General features: G+C 63.9%; 2 protein-coding genes across 11 annotated transcripts; both read right to left on the minus strand.

Moving 5' to 3' along the window:
• Positions 1–50: 50 nt before the first annotated feature.
• On the minus strand, positions 51–2319 carry SNAPIN (SNAP associated protein). The gene is made up of 4 exons (XM_074981096.1): positions 2159–2319; positions 1892–1938; positions 1336–1454; positions 51–628 (listed from the first exon to the last, which is right to left on the minus strand). Exons 1-4 carry the CDS (start codon positions 2284–2286, stop codon positions 524–526), a joined length of 399 nt encoding a protein of 132 aa, XP_074837197.1. The 5' UTR covers positions 2287–2319; the 3' UTR covers positions 51–523.
• A 740-nt stretch (positions 2320–3059) lies between these two features.
• Positions 3060–16980, minus strand: LOC142003804 (mothers against decapentaplegic homolog 4-like). 10 transcript variants are annotated; one of them, XM_074981091.1, is made up of 13 exons: positions 16894–16944; positions 15605–15734; positions 10403–10652; positions 8235–8409; positions 7356–7376; positions 6666–6890; positions 6060–6215; positions 5718–5861; positions 5315–5368; positions 5063–5246; positions 4817–4985; positions 4529–4667; positions 3060–4095 (listed from the first exon to the last, which is right to left on the minus strand). In XM_074981091.1, exons 3-13 carry the CDS (start codon positions 10637–10639, stop codon positions 3884–3886), a joined length of 1716 nt encoding a protein of 571 aa, XP_074837192.1. In that variant the 5' UTR covers positions 10640–10652; positions 15605–15734; positions 16894–16944; the 3' UTR covers positions 3060–3883. The 10 variants fall into 10 exon arrangements, with proteins under 10 accessions (XP_074837192.1, XP_074837191.1, XP_074837195.1 ...); XM_074981090.1 differs by having other exon boundaries at positions 15563–15734; XM_074981094.1 differs by having other exon boundaries at positions 6060–6212; positions 15535–15734.
• Between the last annotated feature and the right edge of the window lie 4303 nt (positions 16981–21283).

Below are 21283 nucleotides of genomic sequence, written 5' to 3' on the forward strand. Positions count from 1 at the left end.
TGACAGCAGCAGCTTTGCTCCCAGCATATGTATGCCCATCTGACGCACAATCCATAAGCAGCAGGCCGTTTATTGGACCACCTCCAAAACCAGCACTACATTCTGTGGGGGTAACGGGTTGGTGAATGGAGCTGCTTCGTACAAGCCACCTGCATGAACCTCAGAGGCAGCTGGTCTAAAGGCCACATTTCCCTCCCACCAGGAGACACTTTCAGGTGCTATTCCCCTAACATGCCACCATGCCATTCCCACCCTCCCGCCCTGAGAAAAAAGGAAGACATCACTGCCAGCAAAAAGTCACCTGCCCTGTTTGCTGAGGTCTCCCTCAAAGCACCAGGGAGTAAGACATCTGCCCTGCCATCCTCTTCCCCCATGCAACTTCAGCCCTTCAACTCGTGTTTAGAGGTGAGCTGCTGCAGGGCCCGGTGTTCATTACCCCTCCCCACTGAACTCATAGTACCAGCTCCAGTATCATTTTGCAGCAGTCCTGAAAGTTCCTCTGGGGCAAGGCTCTCCCCAGCCTTCACTTGCTGGGGGAGCCCTGGGGGTAGCCACCTGATGCCTCCAGGATGGCCCTCCTCCGGGCAGTCTCCTTTGCCACACTGTGATTGAGTCTCCTCAGCCGTTCCTGGGGGGTGGGGGAGATGTACATCAGGGGAGGTGATGCTCATACAGCAGTGTGCTGGTCAGCTGTCTAAGCCCAGGCACACTTCCTCTCCTGTAATCCTTGCCAGCCACACCCAGAGCTACAGCAGTGTGAGCTCCTAGTCCCCTTGAAATGGATTCCTTCCCGGACACAGGCTTTGGTGGGCACTGCCCTATGTACTTGCTAGCACACATAGGCCAGCGCTCTGGGCAAGCTATGCAGGGGTGGGGGTTCCCCTACAGGCATTGGAGCTGCTCATTTTCATCTTGGTTACTGACCCTGGGGCTATAGGAGTGAGTTCTGGGGCAGGCCAAGCATGAGGGGCACTGTCCCCACAAAATAATCTTGGGGGAAAGAAGAATTTGAGCTGCTCAGTGTGCCCACTCGGGATTCCACACCACATTCCTACCTCAACCGTTGTCCACAGCTACTCGCCTGAGCTGGCCAGTCACTCAGCTGTGACCCTTCAAGCCAGGGCAGCCATGGCGGAACCTGGAGTAGCTTGTGGAAGCAGCCACTGCAATCTCTCAGCCCCTCTGATTCAGGGCCATGGGGGTGTGGGAGCATATACCAGCCTGACCTTCCACTGGCAGCTACGTCACATCAGAGTGCTGCAGAAATGTGTGGTCTCAGGCTCCCTCCCACATGCAGCGCTCAGCAGTGTCCCCGGCAGGGCGGGGGGTACCCACCTGGGCATTCTGCAGGATATTGTTGACCAGCACAACTCTGCGCCGCGCATTCAGCAGCTTCTTCACATAGGGGTCCAAATCAAGGGCAATCTTCTGGTCCTCGTTGATCCTGGACAGCTCTGAGGAGAGGGAGAGCAGGGAGCCAGGCTGGAGCAGGGTCTCCCCACCTCCACCTCCAGAACACAGACCCTGCATTACTTCAGAGCCAGTGGAGAATCTGGCCCCACGGCAGGACTGGCCCCACAATCTTTTTTTCTCAGGTTGGAGCTAACCCACTGGAGCAGTGGGGCTCCCCGCCAGCAAGGTGACCTGGGGAAGATTTTCCCCTCCTACAGCCCTTGCCGGGAGTTACCGTCCATGACATTCAGTCTGGCTTCCTGTGCTCGGCGCCACCCTGCTAGCAGTGGTTCTGCTTCCTCTACGTGCCCCCCAGCTGCCGGAGCTGGGGTTTGTCCCCTCCAGGCTGCTTGGCAGACACGGGAGCCAGAGGGATGGGCCCCAAGCCCCAACCGGCCCCCTGCTCTTTCCTGGGCCCTGAGGCTGGCATGTGGCTCACCTGTGGCCAGGCTGTCGATGTGCTCCCGAAGCTCCACCTGGCTCTCCCTGGGGGAAGCCCAAAGGGAATCGGTCAGCACCGCACGTGAGCGGGGGCTGCCCAGGACCACCCCCGGGCTGGGCAATCCCCCGGCACTAGGATCCACCCAGAACTGCCCAGCACTGAGCTCACCTGCCAGCCCACGCGAGGAGCTGGCCCGGTGGCCTTCCCCTTCCCGGGCCCCCGCCCTCCAGCACTTCCCCCCTTCCTGGGACCCCCGGCGGGCACCTGACCGCGTGCACGTGCGAGTCGAGCTGGCGCGCGGCCGGGCGCAGGAACTCCAGCAGCCCCTCGGCGAACAGGTCGCGAGCCCCGGAGCCCGGGGACCCCGGGCCAGCCCCGGCCAGCGCCGCCATAGCATCCGCGCGGAGCCCGCTGGGAGATGCAGTCCGGGGCGGGGCCCGCGCGGAGCCCGCTGGGAAACGCAGTCCAGGGCGGGGCCCGCGCGGCCCTGTTGCAAAGGCCTCTGGGAAATGTAGTTTCGCGGGGGGCTGTTCCCAGCCAGGGCCCAGCGCTGCCCCCCCGCCAGCCGCCCCTGCTGCTCCTCCCGCCGCGGGCAGCGCAGGCGACACCGCTGCCCACTGCACAGCTCCGGCCCGGCCCGCGCACTAGTCCCCGCCCAGGGCCCCTCCTGACACGCCCGTTGCGCACCCCGGCAGGGCGCAGCAGGCTCCTGGCTCTGGCTCGCTGCTCCGGGAAGGGGCCGTTCATTGCCCGCGGGGTTCGCTGCCACCCGCTCTGCTGTGGCCCAAGACAAGGAGGAGGTTCATGGAGCACGGAGCCGGCACAACCCAGAGCAAAGCCGGCGCCTGTGATGCTGGTCCCCGCCCGCCACCCCCGCAGCCCTTTCCCCAGCCGGCTACGGGCAGCGGCCAGAGGGCACAGTACAGGATGGGGAGCCAGGGGTCTTGCCTGCCCGTCTGCGGCGTGGCCCGACTCACTCGCCTCCCCACCCAGCTGGGGCAGGAGGGGTCCGTGCAGCTGCTCTTGGGACAGCTTGAAGAGAAAGCAGCAGGTAACCAGGTCTGAGTGGCTGCCTGATCTGGCCCCCGCTGCAAGGAATGGAACCAGCAAACTCCCCCCTCCCCCTGGCCTGCTGTGGGGGGAAGAAGCAGACACCAGACAGGTGGAAAAACCCAGACTGTTTAAATAAACATGTGAAAAGCCACAGGAAGTATTTGAATCCAGCTCCCAGAGGGCCCAGACAGCCGGGAGACACCCCTCATGGTGCAAACCTCGCCGACCTCCAGCACCCAGGGGAATGCAGAGCCCTACGGCAGGCAAATGGGCTGCACTACACAGCCAAGCACAAGGGGCACTGGCTACCGGAGCCCCCCAAGCCAACCCACGCCCTGCAGCCAGCAAAGGGGCCTGGCCCCGGTGGTGCCGGGCTGGGATTTTTGGTACTTTTAGTTATTTGGCTTTTTATTTCCATTTACTTCAAACCAGCCCACAAGTGAGTGTGACCTGGGGAGGGGACTTCATGGGGCCACCCACAGCTGCCTCCCTGGAGGGCAGAGCCTGGCTGAGTGGTGGGCAAAGGGGTGAGAGGTTCAGGGGAGGGGAGGATAAAACAGCCCCAGCTCCAAGGTCAGAGACTGAAGGGGCTGGGCAGGCAAGAGTCCTGGCCCTGTGGGCATGGGAGGCGTGCCTGCAGCCCCAGGGCCAGCTGCCCATGGCAGAGCCCAGAGGGGACCAGCTGATCTGGGCAGCCTCTCCCTTGTTTGATACAGTGGAGCCAGAGCCCGGAGGCTCCCTGCCACTGGGGTACTCCAATGGGGCTGGCTGGCTTTGGCTCAGGGATGGCAGCTGGTTCAGGGCTCCATGGGGCAGGCGGGAGCCCAGGCACCCCAGTGGCAAGAGGAGGCCCTAGGGACACTCATGGACTCGAGGCAGCGCTGGCCCTTTCCACGGGAGGCTGGAAACCACAGTCACGCTGGCCCCATGGCCAGGCTAGTTGACAGGGCCTGGGTCGGCCATGGGCATGGTGTGCAGCACCTCGTCCAGCAGCTGCAGGGCGCGGTGCAGGTGCACCTCAATCCAGCAGGGCGTGTGCTTGATGCTCTGGCGGGGATAGTCCGGCCCCCAGCCTTTGACGAAGCTCAGGCGCAGGATGCAGAGACGCCGCAGGTCGTCCACGCCGATCCCGGCAGCAGCAGAGAGGCCTGGGGAGGGGGCAGGGAGGGACAGGGCAGGGCTGGACCGTGTGCACCTGGGTCCCTCCTCCAGGGCTGGCCCATAGTTGGGGTACTGGTTCCCAGCCCCCCATCTCTGGCCCAGCAGCCCCAACTCTCCTCCCAGAGCCGGGATGAGAACCCAGGAGTCCTGCCCCCAGCTGCCCCTGCTCAAACTGCTAGACACCACTGCCCTTTCAGATATGGGGACAGAACCCAGGAGTTCTGGCTCCCAGACCCCTGCTCTGACCATCAGCCCCCACTGCCCTTTCAGATATGGGGAGAGAACCCAGGAGTCCTGGCTCCCACTTCTACCCTCACACCCCCAGCTACGCCAGTTGCTCCCTTATCCCAAGTGTCCCTTCCCACGCTGCTGGCTCTGCCCACCCCAGGCCTGGCTGAGGCCCCCAGTCCTCTCACTTACTGACAGCCGGTGCGATGCCTCCCACGGAGCCAGGCCCCGGGATGTTCCCAGCTACTGCCGCCGCCTGTGCCGCTGCTGCCGCTTGCGCTGTGGCCGCCTGCTGCTGCATCTGGCGGTGGCATTGCCGCAGGTCAAACACCTGGGGGGCGAGAGCGTCAGTGCCGGGGGGGGGAACGTGGCTCCTCCGGCCACACCAGGGCGAGGCAGGACAGGGCAGAGCCCTGGGAAACCCCAGGCTCTGTCCACATCCAGGAGCCGGGCCAGCGACCGCCCCCGCTGCCCCCGTACCTTGATGTAGGCGCCGGGGTAGATCTTGTGCACGGCGTCGCCTGGGGCGCGCCCGGCCTCTCGGTCCAGGTAGTAGCTCTGCACGAAGACGGCGTGGTCGCTCAGGCAGCGCATCCACACGTCGCCCTCGCCCCGGCACTCCAGCTGCACCCCCTTGCCAATGTGCAGCCTGCGGCACAGGACCGGCTCAGCATTGCCCGAGGGGGCACCGCGCCCGCCCTCACCCCTTCGGTGCCCCACCCTCACCTGGCCCGCTCACTGGTATCCGTGCGGTGCACGTTGGAGAGCTGCCCCAGGCAAAAGCGGTCGCCCCCGGAGGGGTCCACGTAGCCGTCCACCGTCACCACGGGGCAGCTGGACGGCACCTTGAAGATCTCCCCGACCTGCACGTCCATCTCGAAGTAGGCGACGGAGCACCAGAACTCTGGGCCTGGGGGCAGAGGGGCAAAGGTCAAGCAGATGGGAGGGGCTGGGGGGGGCAGCAGCTGTGTCACTTACCGGGGTGGCTGGAGACCGGCTGCTGGTAGGGAGTCGTGCTGTGCTGCGGGGGCCCTGGGGACAGAGAAGGGCTCGGTCAGGGGGTGGAGGGGAGCAGAGGAGATGGGCCTGGCCTGGCAGGGCCGACTGGGGGCAGCAGCAGGGCCTGAGCCTGGGAGCTGAGACGCCCACGGCTCCAGTCGCAGCAGTAGGGAGGGCAGGAGACCCTTGGCATCCAGACAGGTGACGGCCAGCCCTTGACCTCCCCAGGCACATGCCACAGGAGCTGGGCTCTCCTCCTCCCCCTGCTCCCCAGAAGTGGCTGCACTTCAGCAGGGCAGGAGCACTGGGGAGGGGCGGGCCTCTGAAAACAGGGGGCAGCTCACCCCCTCCCCCGACCCCAGCGCTCTGCCCCCAGACGTACAGTAGTGGTTGGGGTGAAGGAGTTGGGGCTGTGGGTGGCTCCGGTCGTTCTGTGGCGGAGGGGGTGGCGGGGCAGGGGGCTGCTGACCCACCACGCTGGCGGTGTAGACTGCTGGGCTGCTGCTCGTCCAGCTGGCTGTTGTGCCTGAGAAGGGGAGAGAGTGAAGACCCCGGAGAGGCCAGTGACCTGCCCCCACTCAGAGCCCCCCGACATGCTGCACCCTGGCAGGCAGGAATCAGGCCCCTTCTAGCCATTCCTGTGCAGCCATGGGCAATGCCAGGGCAGCCCTCCTGCCTGGGCCCGCCGGCCCCACGCCCCCTCCGGGCAGGGAATGGAACTCACTGTGGTAGGGCGGCTTGGGGGGCGCAGGGTAGCCGTTCCGCTGCGAGGCGGGGGGGGCTGGGGGCGGGGTGGGCGCCAGCGGCTGGTGCGGGGAGGCAATCTGCAGCAGACCCTCGCTGGGCGGCATGGAGGGCAGGGGGCACCCGGGCACCACTGCTGGGAGAGACACTCATCAGCCCGCTGCTGCCTGCCTGCCCTGAGCCGATCCCCCCCGATCCCCCCACTGCCCGCTCTGAGCCAGGGCCCCTGGCCCCCCGATCGCCCCACTGCCCGCCCTGAGCTGGGCCCCCGTGATCCCCCCCCCAGCCACCCTGAGCCGAGCCCCCTGGCCCCCCAACTACCTGCCCTGAGCTGGGCCCCCCGATTCCCCCACTGCTTGCCCTGAGCCAGGCCCCCAGCCAGCAGGAAAGCACACAGCCCTGCCCCACCCCCATCCAGCTGGGTCCTGGCCCATCAGGGATTAGTATTTTGGGGGTGGGGAGGACTCCCTCAGGGATCCAGGCCAGTACTGAGACAGAACCAGCCCCTCCCAACTCCCAGCCCCCCACCCAGGCACCCCCAGCCCTGGGGCTCTCTCTCCCCATGGGGTCCGACCCCCGCACTCACCCGGAGGCGACATGGGCAAGGGGGGGTAGATGTTGACAGGGGCACAGGGGGGCTCAGGCAGCGGGAGGGGGGGCAGTGGCTGGCGGTAGGGCTCGGCAGACGACAGCCCCCGGGGGGGCTTGGCCCCTGGGCAGTGGTCGCTGGCTGGGGAGCCCAGCCCCGAGGGCACCTCCATCTGGACGCAATCGTGGACGAACTCCTCCTTCACCAGGCGGGCAGGGGGCGCTGTGGGGCAGGGGAACTGGGTCACTGCATGTGGGGCTGGCTGGCGGCCATCTTGGGGCCTCCACAGTGTCACAGGGAGCCCCCCCATGGGCTCTGCCCCCCACATCACAGGAACCATACCCCCCATGGGCTCTGCCCCCCACATCACAGAGACCCCCCCTCCCAAGGCTCTGACCCCACGTCACAGGGACCCCATCTCCCCCTAGGGGCTCTGCCCCCCATGTCACAGGGACCCCATCTCCTCCCACAGGCTCTGCCCCTCGCGTCATAGGGATCCCACCCCCGCATGGGCTCTGTGACAGGGACTCCAGCTCCCTCACCCACGGGCTCTGCCCCCCATCTTGCAAAGCCCCCAGCCCCCCCATGCCAGATGCAGCTGAGCTGGTGTGTGGGGCAGGCGTTGCAGAGAGCTCCCCGACCCCTCAGGCAATGATGGCCCTGGTCCAGCCCCACGGGACCTCTCACCTGTGTTCTGGATGCTCAGACCTGCAGCAGAGACAGAAGGGGCATTAACCAGGCCTTGGGACTGGGGGTGGGGAGCCAGTGCATGGCACGGGGGGGTGGTGCTCTGAATCCCCAGCCCCAATGCCAGGGGCACACACTGCCCCAGGCCCCACTGCATGTTCCCCCCAGCCCAGCCACCCTGCACATGGCATGGCTACTCTGCCAGAGCCCCTTGCCCCAGCTCTACAGGAGGCCTCACAGCTGTGTCTCCCAACCCTGATACCAGCTCCCAAAAATGCCCACTGCCAGGAGACCCAGCCATGGCCCCAGACACGGCCCTGCACCCCACCAGCACCCTGGCCCTGTGTTCCCAGCTCACCCAGCCCTCACCAGCCCTACGCCCCGGCCCTGCGCCCTGCCAGCGCCCTGGCCCTGTGTTCCCAGCTCACCCAGCCCTGTGTCCCCCAAACACGGCTCTACGCCCCTTCAGTGCCCTGGCCCTGCAACCCCAGCCCTCCCTGGCCCTGCGCCCCTGGACAAGGCCCTATGCCCTGCCAGAGCCCCCCAGGCACGGCCCTGCACCCCGCCAGCACCCTGGCCCTGTGTTCCCAGCTCACCCAGCCCTCACCAGCCCTACGCCCCGGCCCTGCGCCCTGCCAGCGCCCTGGCCCTGTGTTCCCAGCTCACCCAGCCCTGCGTCCCCCAGACACGGCTCTACGTCCCTTCAGTGCCCTGGCCCTGCAAACCCAGCCCTCCCCGGCCCTGCGCCCCTGGACAAGGCCCTATGCCCCGCTAGCGCCCCCCCAGACACAGCCCTACGCCCCACCAGCACCCTGGCCCTGCGTCCCCCACACATGGGCAGCCCCTCCCGGCAGTGCCCTGGCCCTGCTGCTGGCTCACCCAGGCCTGGTGCCACCACGCGCTCGTAGTGGTAGGGGTTCACGCAGACGCTGTCGTACTTGAGGTCGAAGGCAAACTGGCAGAACTTGACGTGCTTCAGTTCGTTCTTGTGCAGGTCAGGCCAGCGCCAGAGCCGGGCATAGATCACGTGGGGGAAGCCCTTCCGGCCGGCCACCTGGCAAGAGATGGGGGCTGGAGGCTGGTGGCCAGGACTCCTGGGTTCTGGGGAGTCAGAGCAGTGGGGGGCTGGCGGCCAGGACTCCTGGGATCTGGGGATCAGAGTGTTGGGGGGCTGGTGGCCAGGACTCCTGGGTCTCGGGGGGTCAGAGCAGTGGGTGGCTGGTGGCCAGGACTCCTGGGATCTGGGGAGCAGAGCAGTGGTGGGCTGGCAGCCAGGACTCCTGGGTTCTGGGGGTTCAGAGCAGTGGGGGGGCTGGTGGCCAGGACTCCTGGAGTCTGGTGGGGGAAGAGTGGTGGGGAACTGGCGGCCAGGACTCCTGGAGTCTCGTGGGGGAAGAGTGGTGGGGAACTGGCGGCCAGGACTCCTGGAGTCTCGTGGGGGAAGAGTGGTGGGGAACTGGCGGCCAGGACTCCTGGGTTCTACTCTGGCTCAGGGTGGGGAGCCCCAAGACCTGTGCAGTTTTTCTTGGGCAAGTGCAGCCTGTGGGGTGGGTCCAGGGCAGGGCCCTGTACCACTGCTGGAGAACAGGGCTCCGGGCACCAGAGACAGCCCAGCCGGTGCCTGGCTGAAGGCTGGGGCTCCCTGCCCCAGAAGCAGCAGACCTGGCTGGGAGACAGGCGGGAGCTGGGCCTTGTGCAGCGCAGCCCACCCCTCTCCCCACAGCCAGACGGAGTCAGCCCCCCCCTTTGTTTATCCCATTGCCAGGACATGTCAAAACCCATCCAGTCACAGGGCTGTGGTGGCGCCATCTGCCCCCAAAGGGGCCCCATCTCCACCACAGAGTGTCCCTCCCCCCGGCCTGCTCCCTGAGCCCCCACTGCAGAGCCCCTCCCCCTCTGGCCCGCTCCCTGGGACCCCACTGCAGAGACCCCTCTCCTACTGCCCCTTGCAATCCTGCCTGGAACCAGCCCCCCACAACACCAACTGCTCCTTCTCCTTCCCCCGTCTGGGCCCCATCTCTGCCATGGAGCTCCCCTTGTCTTACTACACATCTCCCCCTCTCCCACTGTCCCCTGCAACCCCCCCAACCCCCATCACCATGTGCCCCTCCCCCAGCCCTCCCAGAAGCTAACCCCCAGCTACAATCAGCCATGGTCCCCTGTCCCTGCCATCTCACCGAGCGCCCCATGAGCCCCATCCCTCCGAGGAACTGGAGTGAAGCACCCTGGGCAGACACCCCTTCCCCTGCCCCTCGGGGGTGCTGCTCGGACCTCAGGGCTCAGCCCTGGCCCCTCCCCAAGCCAGGAGAGGAGCCTGGGACAAGTTCCCCCATAACATCTGGGGGGAGGTCTGCTCTGGGGCAGCGGGGGAAGGGCTGGAAGCCTCTGGGGTGGGGGCTGCTCCTGGTGGCTGGCGCTGGCTGCGGTCGCTGCCTTTGATGCTGCCAGACAGTGACTCATCCCAGAAGGGGGGCCCCGGGCCGGGCTGGGTGTGGGGGGTGCCTGCAGCAGGCGGCTCCCAGCCAGGCCCTGCTCCCAGCAGAAAGACACTTGCCTGGCACCCCAGGGCGCTTCCCCAGTGCCAGCCCTGCCTCCCAGCTGCCTGCCCCCTGGGCCTCCCCCGCCGGGGCAGCCACAAAGCCCAGCTCCAGGGCGAGCCTGTGAGACTCGGACCTTGTCACCCCACCCAAAGCCCCGGGGTGCCCATCCCCTGCCCCTCCCGCTCGGCCCCCAGCACCCAGACCTCTCTCCACTCCTCCCCAGCAGGGGCTCCTGCTCTGGGGAACAGGGGCGGGGGGCCCAGGGGCCCAGACTCCTGGGTCCAATCTCTGGCTCTGGATGGGGAGTGGAGCTCCTAGTCAGTGTGGGGAGGGGTAGAACCAGGACTCCTGGGTTCTCTCCCTGGCCTGGGAGGGGAGCCTGGTGGGTTAGAGCAGGGGGTTGGGCACCCGGACTCCTGGGTTCTCTCCCTGGCTTGGGAGGGGAGCCTGGTGGGTTAGAGCAGGGGGTTGGGCACCCGGACTCCTGGGTTGGCAGCAGCCCGATACCTGCAGCCGCCCGTCCAGGGTGCGCTGGATGGTCACGCACTTGCTGGGGTGGGCCCCGTTGGTGGTGATGGCCGTGATGAGTGAGTCCAGCTCGTCCTTCTTCTCCTTCAGCTTCTTCACCAGGCTCTCGATGGCGCGCTTGGCAAAGGCCTCGTTTTCGCCGCCCTGCCGGTGGCACAGCAGGCTGTGCACGATGCTCAGGCAGGCGTCGCCGCTGCTGGGCTGGGCCAGGGACATGGCGCTGCTCGGCCTGCAGAGAGAGCGGGAAGGGCAGGGTCACCCCGGCTGGGGGTTGGGAGCCCAGACGCCTGGGTCCTCTGGCCACGCCTGGGAGGGGAGTTGAGGCAGGTGTCACAGCGGGCAGGGGGCGGCTAACATTCCCTCGCCCAGAGCCAAGCCCCTGCCCCTGCAGGTTCCCTCAGGAGGGGAAAGGCCCCTCGCAGAGCCACGAACCAGCCCCTCTTCCCGCGGAGCTTCCCAGCCACCTGCACCCGAGGCCCTGGCTGCCTCGCGCAGAACCTGCAGCTCCAGCACTGGGGCAGGATCTGCACAGCATCCACACTGGGCGCTGTGTGGGGCCCACCACCTGGATAGGGGCCCCAATCCCAGCGTGGGGCCCATGTGGTGCCTGGCCCAGGGCCCGATCCCAGCGTGGGGTCTGTGAGGTGCCCGGCCTGGGGCCCGATCCCAGGTGGGGTACGTGCGGTGCCTCCCCCAGGGCCCAATCCCAGGTGGGGTCCGTGTGGGGCCTGGCCCGGGGCCCTATCCCAGGTGGGGTCCGTGTGGCGCCCGGCCCAGGGCCTGATCCCAGCGTGGGGTCCGTGAGGCGCCCGTCCCGGGGCCTGATCCCAGCGTGGGGTCCGTGTGGTACCTGGCCCAGGGCCCAATACAAGCGTGGGGTCTGTGTGGTGCCTGGCCTGGGGCCCGATCCCAGCGTGGGGTCTGTGAGGCACCCAGCCCGGGGCCCGATCCCAGGTGGGGTCCTACCAGGACCAGTGCCTGGCCCACCTAGGGGCTCCTCGGCATGGCAACGACAGAACCATCAGCCACGCGGGTGCTGGAAGGCCACAGCCAGAGCTCCCTGCAGCAGATCCGAGCCAGGTGGCTGCAGGCCAGTGAGTGCCCACGCGGAGCAGCACGTGGGTCGGGTCTTGGGCACTGGGGCCCAGGGGAGGTCTCTGCTCCTGGCCCTGCTCTCAGAGAGGGCTGCAGAGATGAAGGAGCAGAGGAGAAAGCGGCTCCCCTGCCTCACCAGCATGCCCAGCTCCACATGGAGCCGCCCAGATGGGAACTAACCACAGTATTGGGAGATGGGCTGTGGGGAGGGTGACAGGCAGGCCAGAGCTCGCACAGCCTGACAAGGCAGACGGGGGGGCTCCCTGCACAGGGCCAGGGATTGGGGTCCCAGCGCGAAAGGATTGGCCCTGGCGCCTGCAGGCAGATGGCCCCGCACAGGGCATATTGGAGCGCTGAGGGCACAGCCCGGCCAAATGTTACGCAGTGGTCAGAGCAGGGGCCTGGGAGCCGAGACTCCTGGGTTCTGTTCTCAGCTCTGCCCTGCCATGCCCAGGTCTTCCCCTAACATCCCATTGCTGCACTGGGCAGGGGGCTGGCACCAAAGCAATGGGGCAGAGCAGCGCCAGTCTGGCTGTGTGCGGGGGCTTGAGCACCTCTCCCTGCAGGGGCAGCAGGCACCACCTCAGCCGGGCAGGGCAGAGTCCTGTGCATTTCAATCCCACATCTTCCCCGCCCCCCGGGCCGCTCACTGGACCCTGCTGTGTCTCTGGTCTGCCTGACCCTCTTGGGCTGTACACCCATTGCTGGGGGACAACTGCCTCTCCACCTCGCCCAGCATAATCCCCTGATCTCTGTGGGGTCTGCACCCCCCGGGGCATATAGCACCCCATGTGCCCACAACCCCTGAGCCGGCGGCTCTCCACCCTGCCAGACTCCGGTGCCCCGTCAGGTGGCAGAGGGGCCTTTCGTACCCACTCTTCCCCTCACTGAGAAATGACTTGCTCACAAACCCGACCCAAAAACAGCGAAGAGCCCAGCCACCGGGTGCTGCCGTTCTCGTATTTGCCAGGGAATTATCAAACCCTCTCAATGGCGGCACGTACAGAGCAGCACACGTCACTGTTGGCGGGAAACCTTCGTTTGTGCAGGCTTCCGTCGGGCTGCTTATCTGCTGTAAAACCCGGCAAAGATCTAGCTGAGTCGTGTGCCTCTGGAGGACCCGGGTGTGCCCCCAGGCGTACGTGTCCCCCAGCTGACAACCAGTGTGCTAAGCAAAGGGTGTTGGAGCACCTGAGATGCTGCTATAATTACACCACATCCTATCACATTCGCACCAGGACCAAGGTCTTGGGGCTGTGTCCATGCACTGAGGATTTACAGTCTAGTTCAGCCAAAACAAATCCATTTCCCTTGGGTATGTGAAATCCAGCCAGGAAGATCCCTGCACAACACCCTCCAAATATACTTCCTCTGCCCATGGAATGCGCCCACCTCTGGGGAGGTGTGCAGCAGCCGCTTGGAACAGTCCCCAGTCAGGGACTGCAGTGGGTCACACCCACAGCTTTTGGGACACGACCCTGGGATCCTGTGCGACCCCAAAGGAGAGGGGCAGGGGGTGTCTGTCTGACCCAAGACAGGGGAGTGAAGGACTGAGAGCAGATGCTGGATGGGAACACCTCTTCACTGACCTGTCTCCCTGCAGCCCTAAGGGAGCCCCCTGTGTCCTGGTACCACCACCCATGGGTCAGAGTTGTGCTTGGCTGTTGTGCAGGGTCCACGGGCCAGGCAGGGCTGGGCTGGGTGGGGGCTCCCTACATTACCAGCCCCTGAAGGAAAACCTCCCCTGGCTTTGCCCACCCGGACTCTGTGGGAAGCCATCCGGGGGGCAGCAGACATGTCTGTAAGGTAACCCCTAGCAAGGCCTTTCTGGCCATAGCCTCCCCGGCAACCGGAGCTGTGCCCCGAGAAGAAACGGGGTGAAGCCACTTTGCCATCCATGGGCCAGGCGAGTTCCGCCTCACCATGCCCGGCCCCCAGCCATTCCGCAGGGCCGGACCGGGGCGAAGGCCTGCAGACTGGAAAGCTGCTTTGGGGGTGGGGTGGGGACAGGGGATGAGAAGGGGGTGTCACTGTGTGGTCTCACCCCCCTCCACATCACCACCCTGTTATCTGGCCCTCCTGGGCAGCCCAGCCCAGCCCAGCCCAGCCAGCAGACCTTCGCCCATCACTGCTGCCCCAGCCCATGAAAGGGTTAATCCCGGGCACTGGACACACGAGGTGAAAGGTAATGGGGGGCCGAGATCCCTGCACCCCAGGCTCCAGCGGGTCTGCCAGGGCCCCAATCTGGCCAGGGGAGCCAGGAGAGCTCTGGAATCCTGGACACGTCTGACCACACAATGCGGAGCAGCCCTGGGAGAGTGAAAGTCTGGGGTCGGCTGCCGGCTGTTGGGACGTAGCTTGTGCAGAGCCCCTGGGCCGGCCAGCAGCCAGCCCCATGTGCACTGCAGCCGCACATTGAGGGCTGTGCTGGGCGCCCTACGAACGGCCCCAGAGCCAGACAGGACATGCCCAAGGGCAAAGGAAGCCTGTGGCAGAGTTCAGGAGAGAACCCTGGTGTCCAACTGCCTGGGGGTGGTGGAGGGAGAGCACAAGGTTTGAACCGCCTCCGGAGCAGAGTGTTTGGCCTCCGGGCGACTCAGCCAACACTTACCGGCCCCAGTCCTGGCCGTGGGCCCCCGGCACGGAGAGGCAGCTCCTTCGGGGGGGGGTGTGTGTCAGACTTGCCCCCTGGAACTGAGGGCTCGGGAGGCAGCAGGCCCCCTCATCTCAGCTGGCAGGGGCGTGGGTGCAGGGACGACGGGGCCATGTGCCTGCCCGTGCGGAGGGATCACAGCCCTGCTCCTGAGGGCGGGCTCCGGATCCCAGCAGCCACAGGCCAGTGGCAAACGTCCCCCGGAGGAGGCTGCTCTGCCCCAGGCCCAGCAGAAGTGCCAGCGCACGGAAGGCTTTCCTGTTGAGTCTGGCGGAGCCACACAGCGCACAGCCCTGCCTTGCTGCCAAGGCGGGGGGGTCTGGGTGCCGAGGCCCTCAGCATTCTCCCCCCGGCGTCCGGCTCCAGGCCCAGCCCCAGACACTCCCCAGCAGGAGTTTTGTTATTGTTCCGAGGCTGCCCTGGGCTGAGTCACAGGCAGGCGCGTCGCACCCAGGCCCCGCTCCAGGCCCTGGGAAAATCCTTGGCCGAGCCGCAGACATAACAAATCTTTAACCCTCACTCGGCTCGGCTCGGCTCTGGAGCATCCCAGCTCCTCTCCCCCAGGGCCCACACAGGAGCTGGGCTGTGGTCAGCACCTGGAGCCACAGGGTGGGATGCGGGAGGGCTTCTCTAGGGCCCACTTAGGGCTCAGGCCACAGCCAGACCTTGCACACACTAAAGGAACAGGCAGGAGCTGAGGCCCTGCCTCTGCCACTGATCAGCCACACAGCCTTGGGCCAGTCACCCAGTGCCGGCTAAGACCCCGTCTTGAAGAAGCTCAGCAGCGCTGGCGCCTCTCACTGCTCTCCCGTCCTGTGAGCCCTCCCTCCACACTGGCAGAATCACCAGCAGCACGGCAAGCTTCAGGCTCCCCCAGGGCTTGCACCCGATTCCCATGGGCCCCAGACTGCTGCCCAGTGGTTGGCAGGCCTGTGCATGGGCTGCTATTCGCATTGCGCTGGGAAGCCTCTGCACAACGGGCTAAGCCAGCTCTGGCCAAGGCGTCCCACCGCACCAGGGCTAGGCCCTGGCTCAGGCAGAAGCTACCCAAGTTCCCTAGGGCACACAGCAGTCTCCAGCGCACCATCTCTCTCCAAGGGCCTGGCACCATTACACACCATGAACCTGCCACTGAACTGCAGCCAGCTCTGGGCTGGAACTAGGCAGTGGCTGCGCTGGCTCACAGATGCAAGGCCCCAGCGGCTGGTGGCTGGAAGAGAAAGAAGTCTTGTACCCAGGGGCAAGCGCAAAGGGGCTGAAATTCTCCCGCAGGAGCTGGGTCGGGGCTCTGGGGCTAACAGCTCACGCCAGGGGATCCCAGACAGCCACTGGCACGCAGGGGTCACTTCTCAGAATGTGTTACCTGCCGCAACGGAGCAACTGCTACTGACCCATCCTTGCTGGGCTGCAGCACCCTCCCCAGGTGCAGCTACCTGCACTGACTCTGGGGCTGGGTCCGGATGGAGGATCAAAGGGCAGCTCAGCACCTTCCAAGACTTTTGCCAAGCCAGAGCTGGTGTCCGGCAGCACCCGTCAAGCTGCCCTCTGGAGCCTGCAGTGTCCCTAGGGTGGGGAGGAGGAGTCAGGGAGGGTCCCTGGCCTGGGGGGTAGCTCTGGGGTTTGCCCAGGTTGGAGGGGCAGATGTTGGGGGGGTTCCCTACCTGTGGTGAGCAGGCCTGTGCATTCCTGCCCTGGGGTGAGGGGTAGATCTGGGGCTCCCGGACTGGGGAAAGCAGATCTGAAGGTTCCTGGCCTGGGGGGCCCTGCCCAGGGAAGGCATATGTTGGGGTCCCTGGCCTGGGGGGGTAGGTCTGAGGGTCACTGACAGGGTCACTTTGGGTTTTTCCATCCATGGATGGAATAAATGTTGCTCTGCGCACCGAGGCCTCTGTGGACGTGCACCACTCCTGGAGCACAGGCTGCCCACGCTGGACGCGGTCTGCTCCTCAGCTGGGCAACACCCACCTCTCTCCTGGGCGCAGGGCTCAGCGTACAGGGGACACAGCTCCCTGCCACCGGGTGCCAACCCTGGGGAAGGACTGAGATCAGGGGGACCTGGCCCAGGCGTGCAGATCTGGAGAGGGGGTCAGACCCGAGGCCCCTGCCCTGGGGGGGCAGACATGTGGGGGTCCCTGCATGGAGGTGGGGGCAAATCTGGGGTCTGTGCCCGGGGGGCAGGGGCAAGATGGGGGGTCATAGCCTGAGGGTGGGGGAGGCCGGGGGGGCCCGGTGAGAGGGGGTCGGCGCCAGGAGGCCCGGTACCGGGGGAGGCTGGTGGGGTCGGTGCTGGAGGCCGGGTCTGGGGGGCCCGGGGGGAGGGGTGAGGCTGGGGGGTGGGGCGGGGTGGGCCGGGGGGCCAGGGGGGGGTCGGTGCCCGGGGGCGGGGCGGGCCGGAGGACCCGGGGGGGCGGTGGTCTCGGTGCCGGGGGCCGGGGCGGGGGTCTCGGTGCCCGGGGGGGCGGGGCAGGCCGGGGGACCCGGGGGCGGGGGAGGTCGGTGCCGGGGGCCGGGGGCCCGGGGGGCGGGGGCCGGGGCGGGGGTCTCGGGGGGCGGGGGTCTCGGGGGGGCGGGGCGGGCCGGGGGACCCGGGGGCGGGGGAGGTCGGTGCCGGGGGCCCGGGGGCCCGGGGGCCGGGGCGGGGGTCTCGGGGGGGCGGGGCGGGCCGGGGGAGGTCGGGGCCGGGGCCCGGGGGGGCGGGGCGGGCCGGGGGGCGGGTACTCACCTCGCCCGTCTCGCCGCCGCCCCCGGCCCGGCCCCACTTCGCAACTTGTTCGCTACAATAACAAAAGGAGAAGCCGGAGCGCGTGAGGCGCTGGAGCCCCGCAGCCAATGGGAGCCGCTGTGACAGTTCGTCCTCCGGCTCCTGACCAATAGGGACCCAGCTACCATGGCGAGCCGGGGCTGGTCGCCGCTCCCCCGGCTGACACATTTCTCAGCGCCTCCGGCCGGTTGGGCCCCAGAGCGAGAGGGGCGGGGCTGCCAGGGGCGAGCTCCTGTCTCGGGGCGGGCGGGGCCACAGCAGTGCCAGGGGGCAGTTGGGGGGCACATGGCCGTGCCAGGAGGCAGGGGCAACTGGGGGGTACAGGGCAGTGCCAGAGGGCCAGTGAGGGGGCACATGGCTGAGCTGAGGGCACAGGGCAGTGCCAGGGGCAGTTGGGGGGGTACAGGGCAGTGCCAGGGGCAGTTGGAGGGCACAGGGCAGTGCCAGGGGCAGTTGGGGGGTACATGGCAGTGCTGGGGGCAGTTGGGGGGCACAGGACATTGCTGGGGGCAGTTGGGGGGGCACAGGGCAGTGCCAGGGGCAGTTGGAGGTCACAGGACAGTGCCAGGGGCAGTTGGGGGGTACAGGGCAGTGCCAGGGGCAGTTGGAGGTCACAGGACAGTGCCGGGGCAGTTGGGGGGTACAGGGCAGTGCTGGGGGCAGTTGGGGGGCACAGGACATTGCTGGGGGCAGTTGGGGGGGCACAGGGCAGTGCCAGGGGCAGTGAGGGGGCACAGGCCAGTGCCAGGGGGCAGGCTCTGGAGCGGGACAGGGCAGTGAGGGGTACATAGCAGGGCTGGGGAGAACCCAAGCTCTGGAGCTGGGCAGAGGGCAACATGTGGGAGCTCAGCAGTGGGAGGAGGCTAGAGGGGACTGAGGCCTGGAGCCCCACATGAGAGGGGACAGCGCAGAACTATGGGGGAAGCAGCTGTTTCTCTGTTGCTCTTTCCACAGGCCCCTGGGCCACTAATGGCCTTTGTGACAGATGACCCGCTCCTCGCAGTACTGGCACCGCCTGGGCTGCTCCAGCGCCCCACAAGGCCAAGGGATACTAGCAGCAGCAGGGCGTAGGGCACATTTAGATCCAAAAGGCTGAGAGAAGCAGGGAGACCAATCAGAGAGCCAGGGGAAGGTGTCGGGGTGGGGGGATTAGCCCCTTCTAGAAGAGCTTCCTCAAGGAGATTGATTCTTTATTTTCATCTGGCAGCTTTTTCTGCCACTGTCTCAGAGCAGCAAGAGAACAGAGTGGTGGGGTGAGGGAACACAGGGCTCACACTGAGAAGGGAGGGGAGAAGCAGGGTTCAGGGAAGCCACCCCTCTTTCTGTGTAACCTTTAAAACCTGCCTTGGTGTGGATAGGAAGGGGCTCTTTTTCATTGCTATTAGAAGAGCAATGGAGGCAGGATCTGTGTCAGAAGCCTGTCTACACACTTACGGGTTTCACTGGTGCAGTTACTGCCAAACCTTCCTGTACAGCTGTCATTATAGCAGCATGAAAGTGCCTTTATCTGCCCAGCACAGAAACGTGCATATCCGCACCCAGACAAGGGCTGGTACCAACACAGGACAGTGAGAAAAACAGTAGAATTCCTACCACCTATGGCTAGTGTCTCTGATTGTGCCCACATCCTGGCTTCCTAAGGCAGAAAAGGATGGGTTCTCCCTCACAGCAGGTAAAATCCAAGGGAAGACGAGGCAGCTGTGGTTTTAATGCATTAGCAGCTCAGGGTGCTCAGTATGGGACACATTCCCCACCTTATCCCTATCTCACAGGTGAAACTGACAAGTGGCCTTGTCTTCACTAGAATTAAACAAACACCTGGTAAGAACCATTTTCCTGCTGGGGATTCTCAGACTAACACTTCCCATGCATGAGTGGTTCCAGTCAGTTCGGCAGGGCTACTCCTTTGGAGGCACACCACTGTTACCAATAAAAATCCTTGTTCTTAGAACCCTCCTGGCCTCAAAGCCAGCCTGTAACAACTAGATGTTAAGGTGGAAGGGTCCCAGGAGCATGTTATCCCATCACTGGCTCTTCTTGAGCCATTCCTCCACAATAGTTGGTACTGGTTACCATCAGAAAGGAATACCTGACTAGATGGACCGTGGATCTGAACCACACTGGCCCCTGCTCATCTAAGGGCTCAGGCTTTGTGGCTGTTTGTTTCACCTGGGGTTGCTGAGGCTATGCCATAGAACACCCCACTGCAGAAGTCAGAGCTGCAGCCCTGTGAGCCCGCCTGATTCACAGAACAATACGAATGGCAGATCCAGGCTTGCAGGAAGCCACCACCAGGATGACTAAGTCCCCCTGCCTACTGCTTTTTTGTAGTCTGTTAAGACCGCCAGAATCTCCTAGACAGACCCTTCTCAGGTTGGAACTGTGCAACAGAACCTTACTGTACACACACCCAGAGCCTCCACTGCACATTAGCAAGCCCTTTTCCCTGCCCCACCAAAACCCCTATGCCTGTTAACTTGAGCCCCCTCAAGAGAGAACTAAAAATACTCTGTGAAGTCTCTTGTTAAGTTTCAGGTAGGTGAATTTGCTCTACCAGTTTGAGGGCACTGGTGTGACAGATCTGGAAGGGGGCAGATGATACGTTTTATGAACTTAACACACCATGAAAAATTCTTTAGGAGGTCTGAGATGTGGGGAAGATTGGGCTGGAACAAGTCCAGAAGCCTTCCAACCTGTAGCATGACTAGGCAGAGCTGCTGCACCATCTAGTGGCTGCAGTAAGTCAGGCACACTTGTTCTGTTTGGAGTTTACAAGATGGGGAGATGCCAGATACCAGCACGGGTCTGCTTTCACATATGCCGCTATTCTGTTCATGGTGTACTTCAACTGGGTGTTCAAATGATTTAAGGAACAAGTCGAACACTTTTCCACACTGGATACAGTACAGAAATAGACAATAAGATGTTAAAAGTTGAAACTCCTGGTCCACAGGATGCACTCACCTGGAGCAGCCCCATAATCCAGCCCAAGAGTAGCAGGGGTGGGGGGGAAGCCAAAGTCCTGTCCCTGCACCTCCAGAACATGTCTTCAGGGATTATGGGGGAGCCTGGGAGGGGGCAGCAGAAGTGGTCAGGCCTTGCTGCAGGAGACACAGAGCAGCCCAACCACAGCAGGCCACCCATAATGGACGAGGTTCTCTCCTTAGAGAACAAGTTGCCATGGGGGAGTGGGGCAGTAGCAGGAATGGACAAGGCTTGGGAGACAGTAAGGGACACACCCCCCCCCCCAGAATACACAACTGCTCCGGTTGGGGATGGCCTGTAGGCAGGGAGTGTGACACATTCTAAAGTTTCCCCTATTCATAACCCAATTTAATCTTGTCATTTTACTCCAGTACATTCAGCTGCATGGCCCTGTGCTACTTGCATCTAATCCTCTCTGCCCCACAAAAGGAAGTTTTTGTAATTTCACAATAGTTCTAGTCATTTAACAGAACTAAAGCTACACCTATACTACAGCCCTGATAAATGCTATGAGACTGATTCACAGGCAGGCATACCAGATCAACTGCAGATCACTCTTCCATAGACCATATTAGTGCACACTGGACTACAAGAGTAAAGGCAGGGGCTGGTGTTCATCCCCTGAGGTCCAGACCCTGTAGTAAGGACTCAAGCCACACTGGCTCCAGCTATGCTATTTACACAGCTGAGTTGTGTAGTGTAAGTTAACTTTCTGCTGTAATGCAGATATAGCCTATGTGTTGAGCACCTTTAATGAACGATTAAGGTACTCATTTAAAATAGTACCCCTTCAATTGGAGAACATTAAGCAGTCAACAGGAGTTATGGGGACAGTTTAACAGGAGGAAGTGCTCATAGGGCCCACAGGAGGTTACCGAGGAAACAACCTACAGCAGTAGTTGAGAAATCTACTGGCCACCCAGGGAGAAGTTTAAGAAAGAGCCTTGTTGAAAGTGCAAAGTTAAGTGACATCTTTGCATTAACGCACATGATACAGGAGTAGGCTGCCTGAGTGCCCTTGCATACTATTAAAATAGTTATCACAGCCAGATACAATGGGATAGTCAAGAAAAGTTAAGAAATATCAAAGCAAGAAGGCAGTCCAGTAGCATTTTAAAGACTAAAGAAAATGTATTAGGTGGTGCGCTTTCATGGAACAGACCCACATCTTCAGACCCTCACATCTGTCCCACGAAAGCGCACCACCTAATAAATTATTTTCTTTAGTCTTTAAAGTGCTACTCGACTGTCTTTTTGTTTTGATAGAATATAAACTAACATGGCTCTCTCTCTGTTAGGAAGAAGAAATGTATTTGTTTCCTTCTTTGAATTGCTATACAAATTACCTGGAAGCCCTAGATAAGCA

Source organism: Carettochelys insculpta, chromosome 30, assembly GCF_033958435.1.
Source record: "Carettochelys insculpta isolate YL-2023 chromosome 30, ASM3395843v1, whole genome shotgun sequence".
Lineage (NCBI taxonomy): Eukaryota > Metazoa > Chordata > Testudines > Carettochelyidae > Carettochelys > Carettochelys insculpta.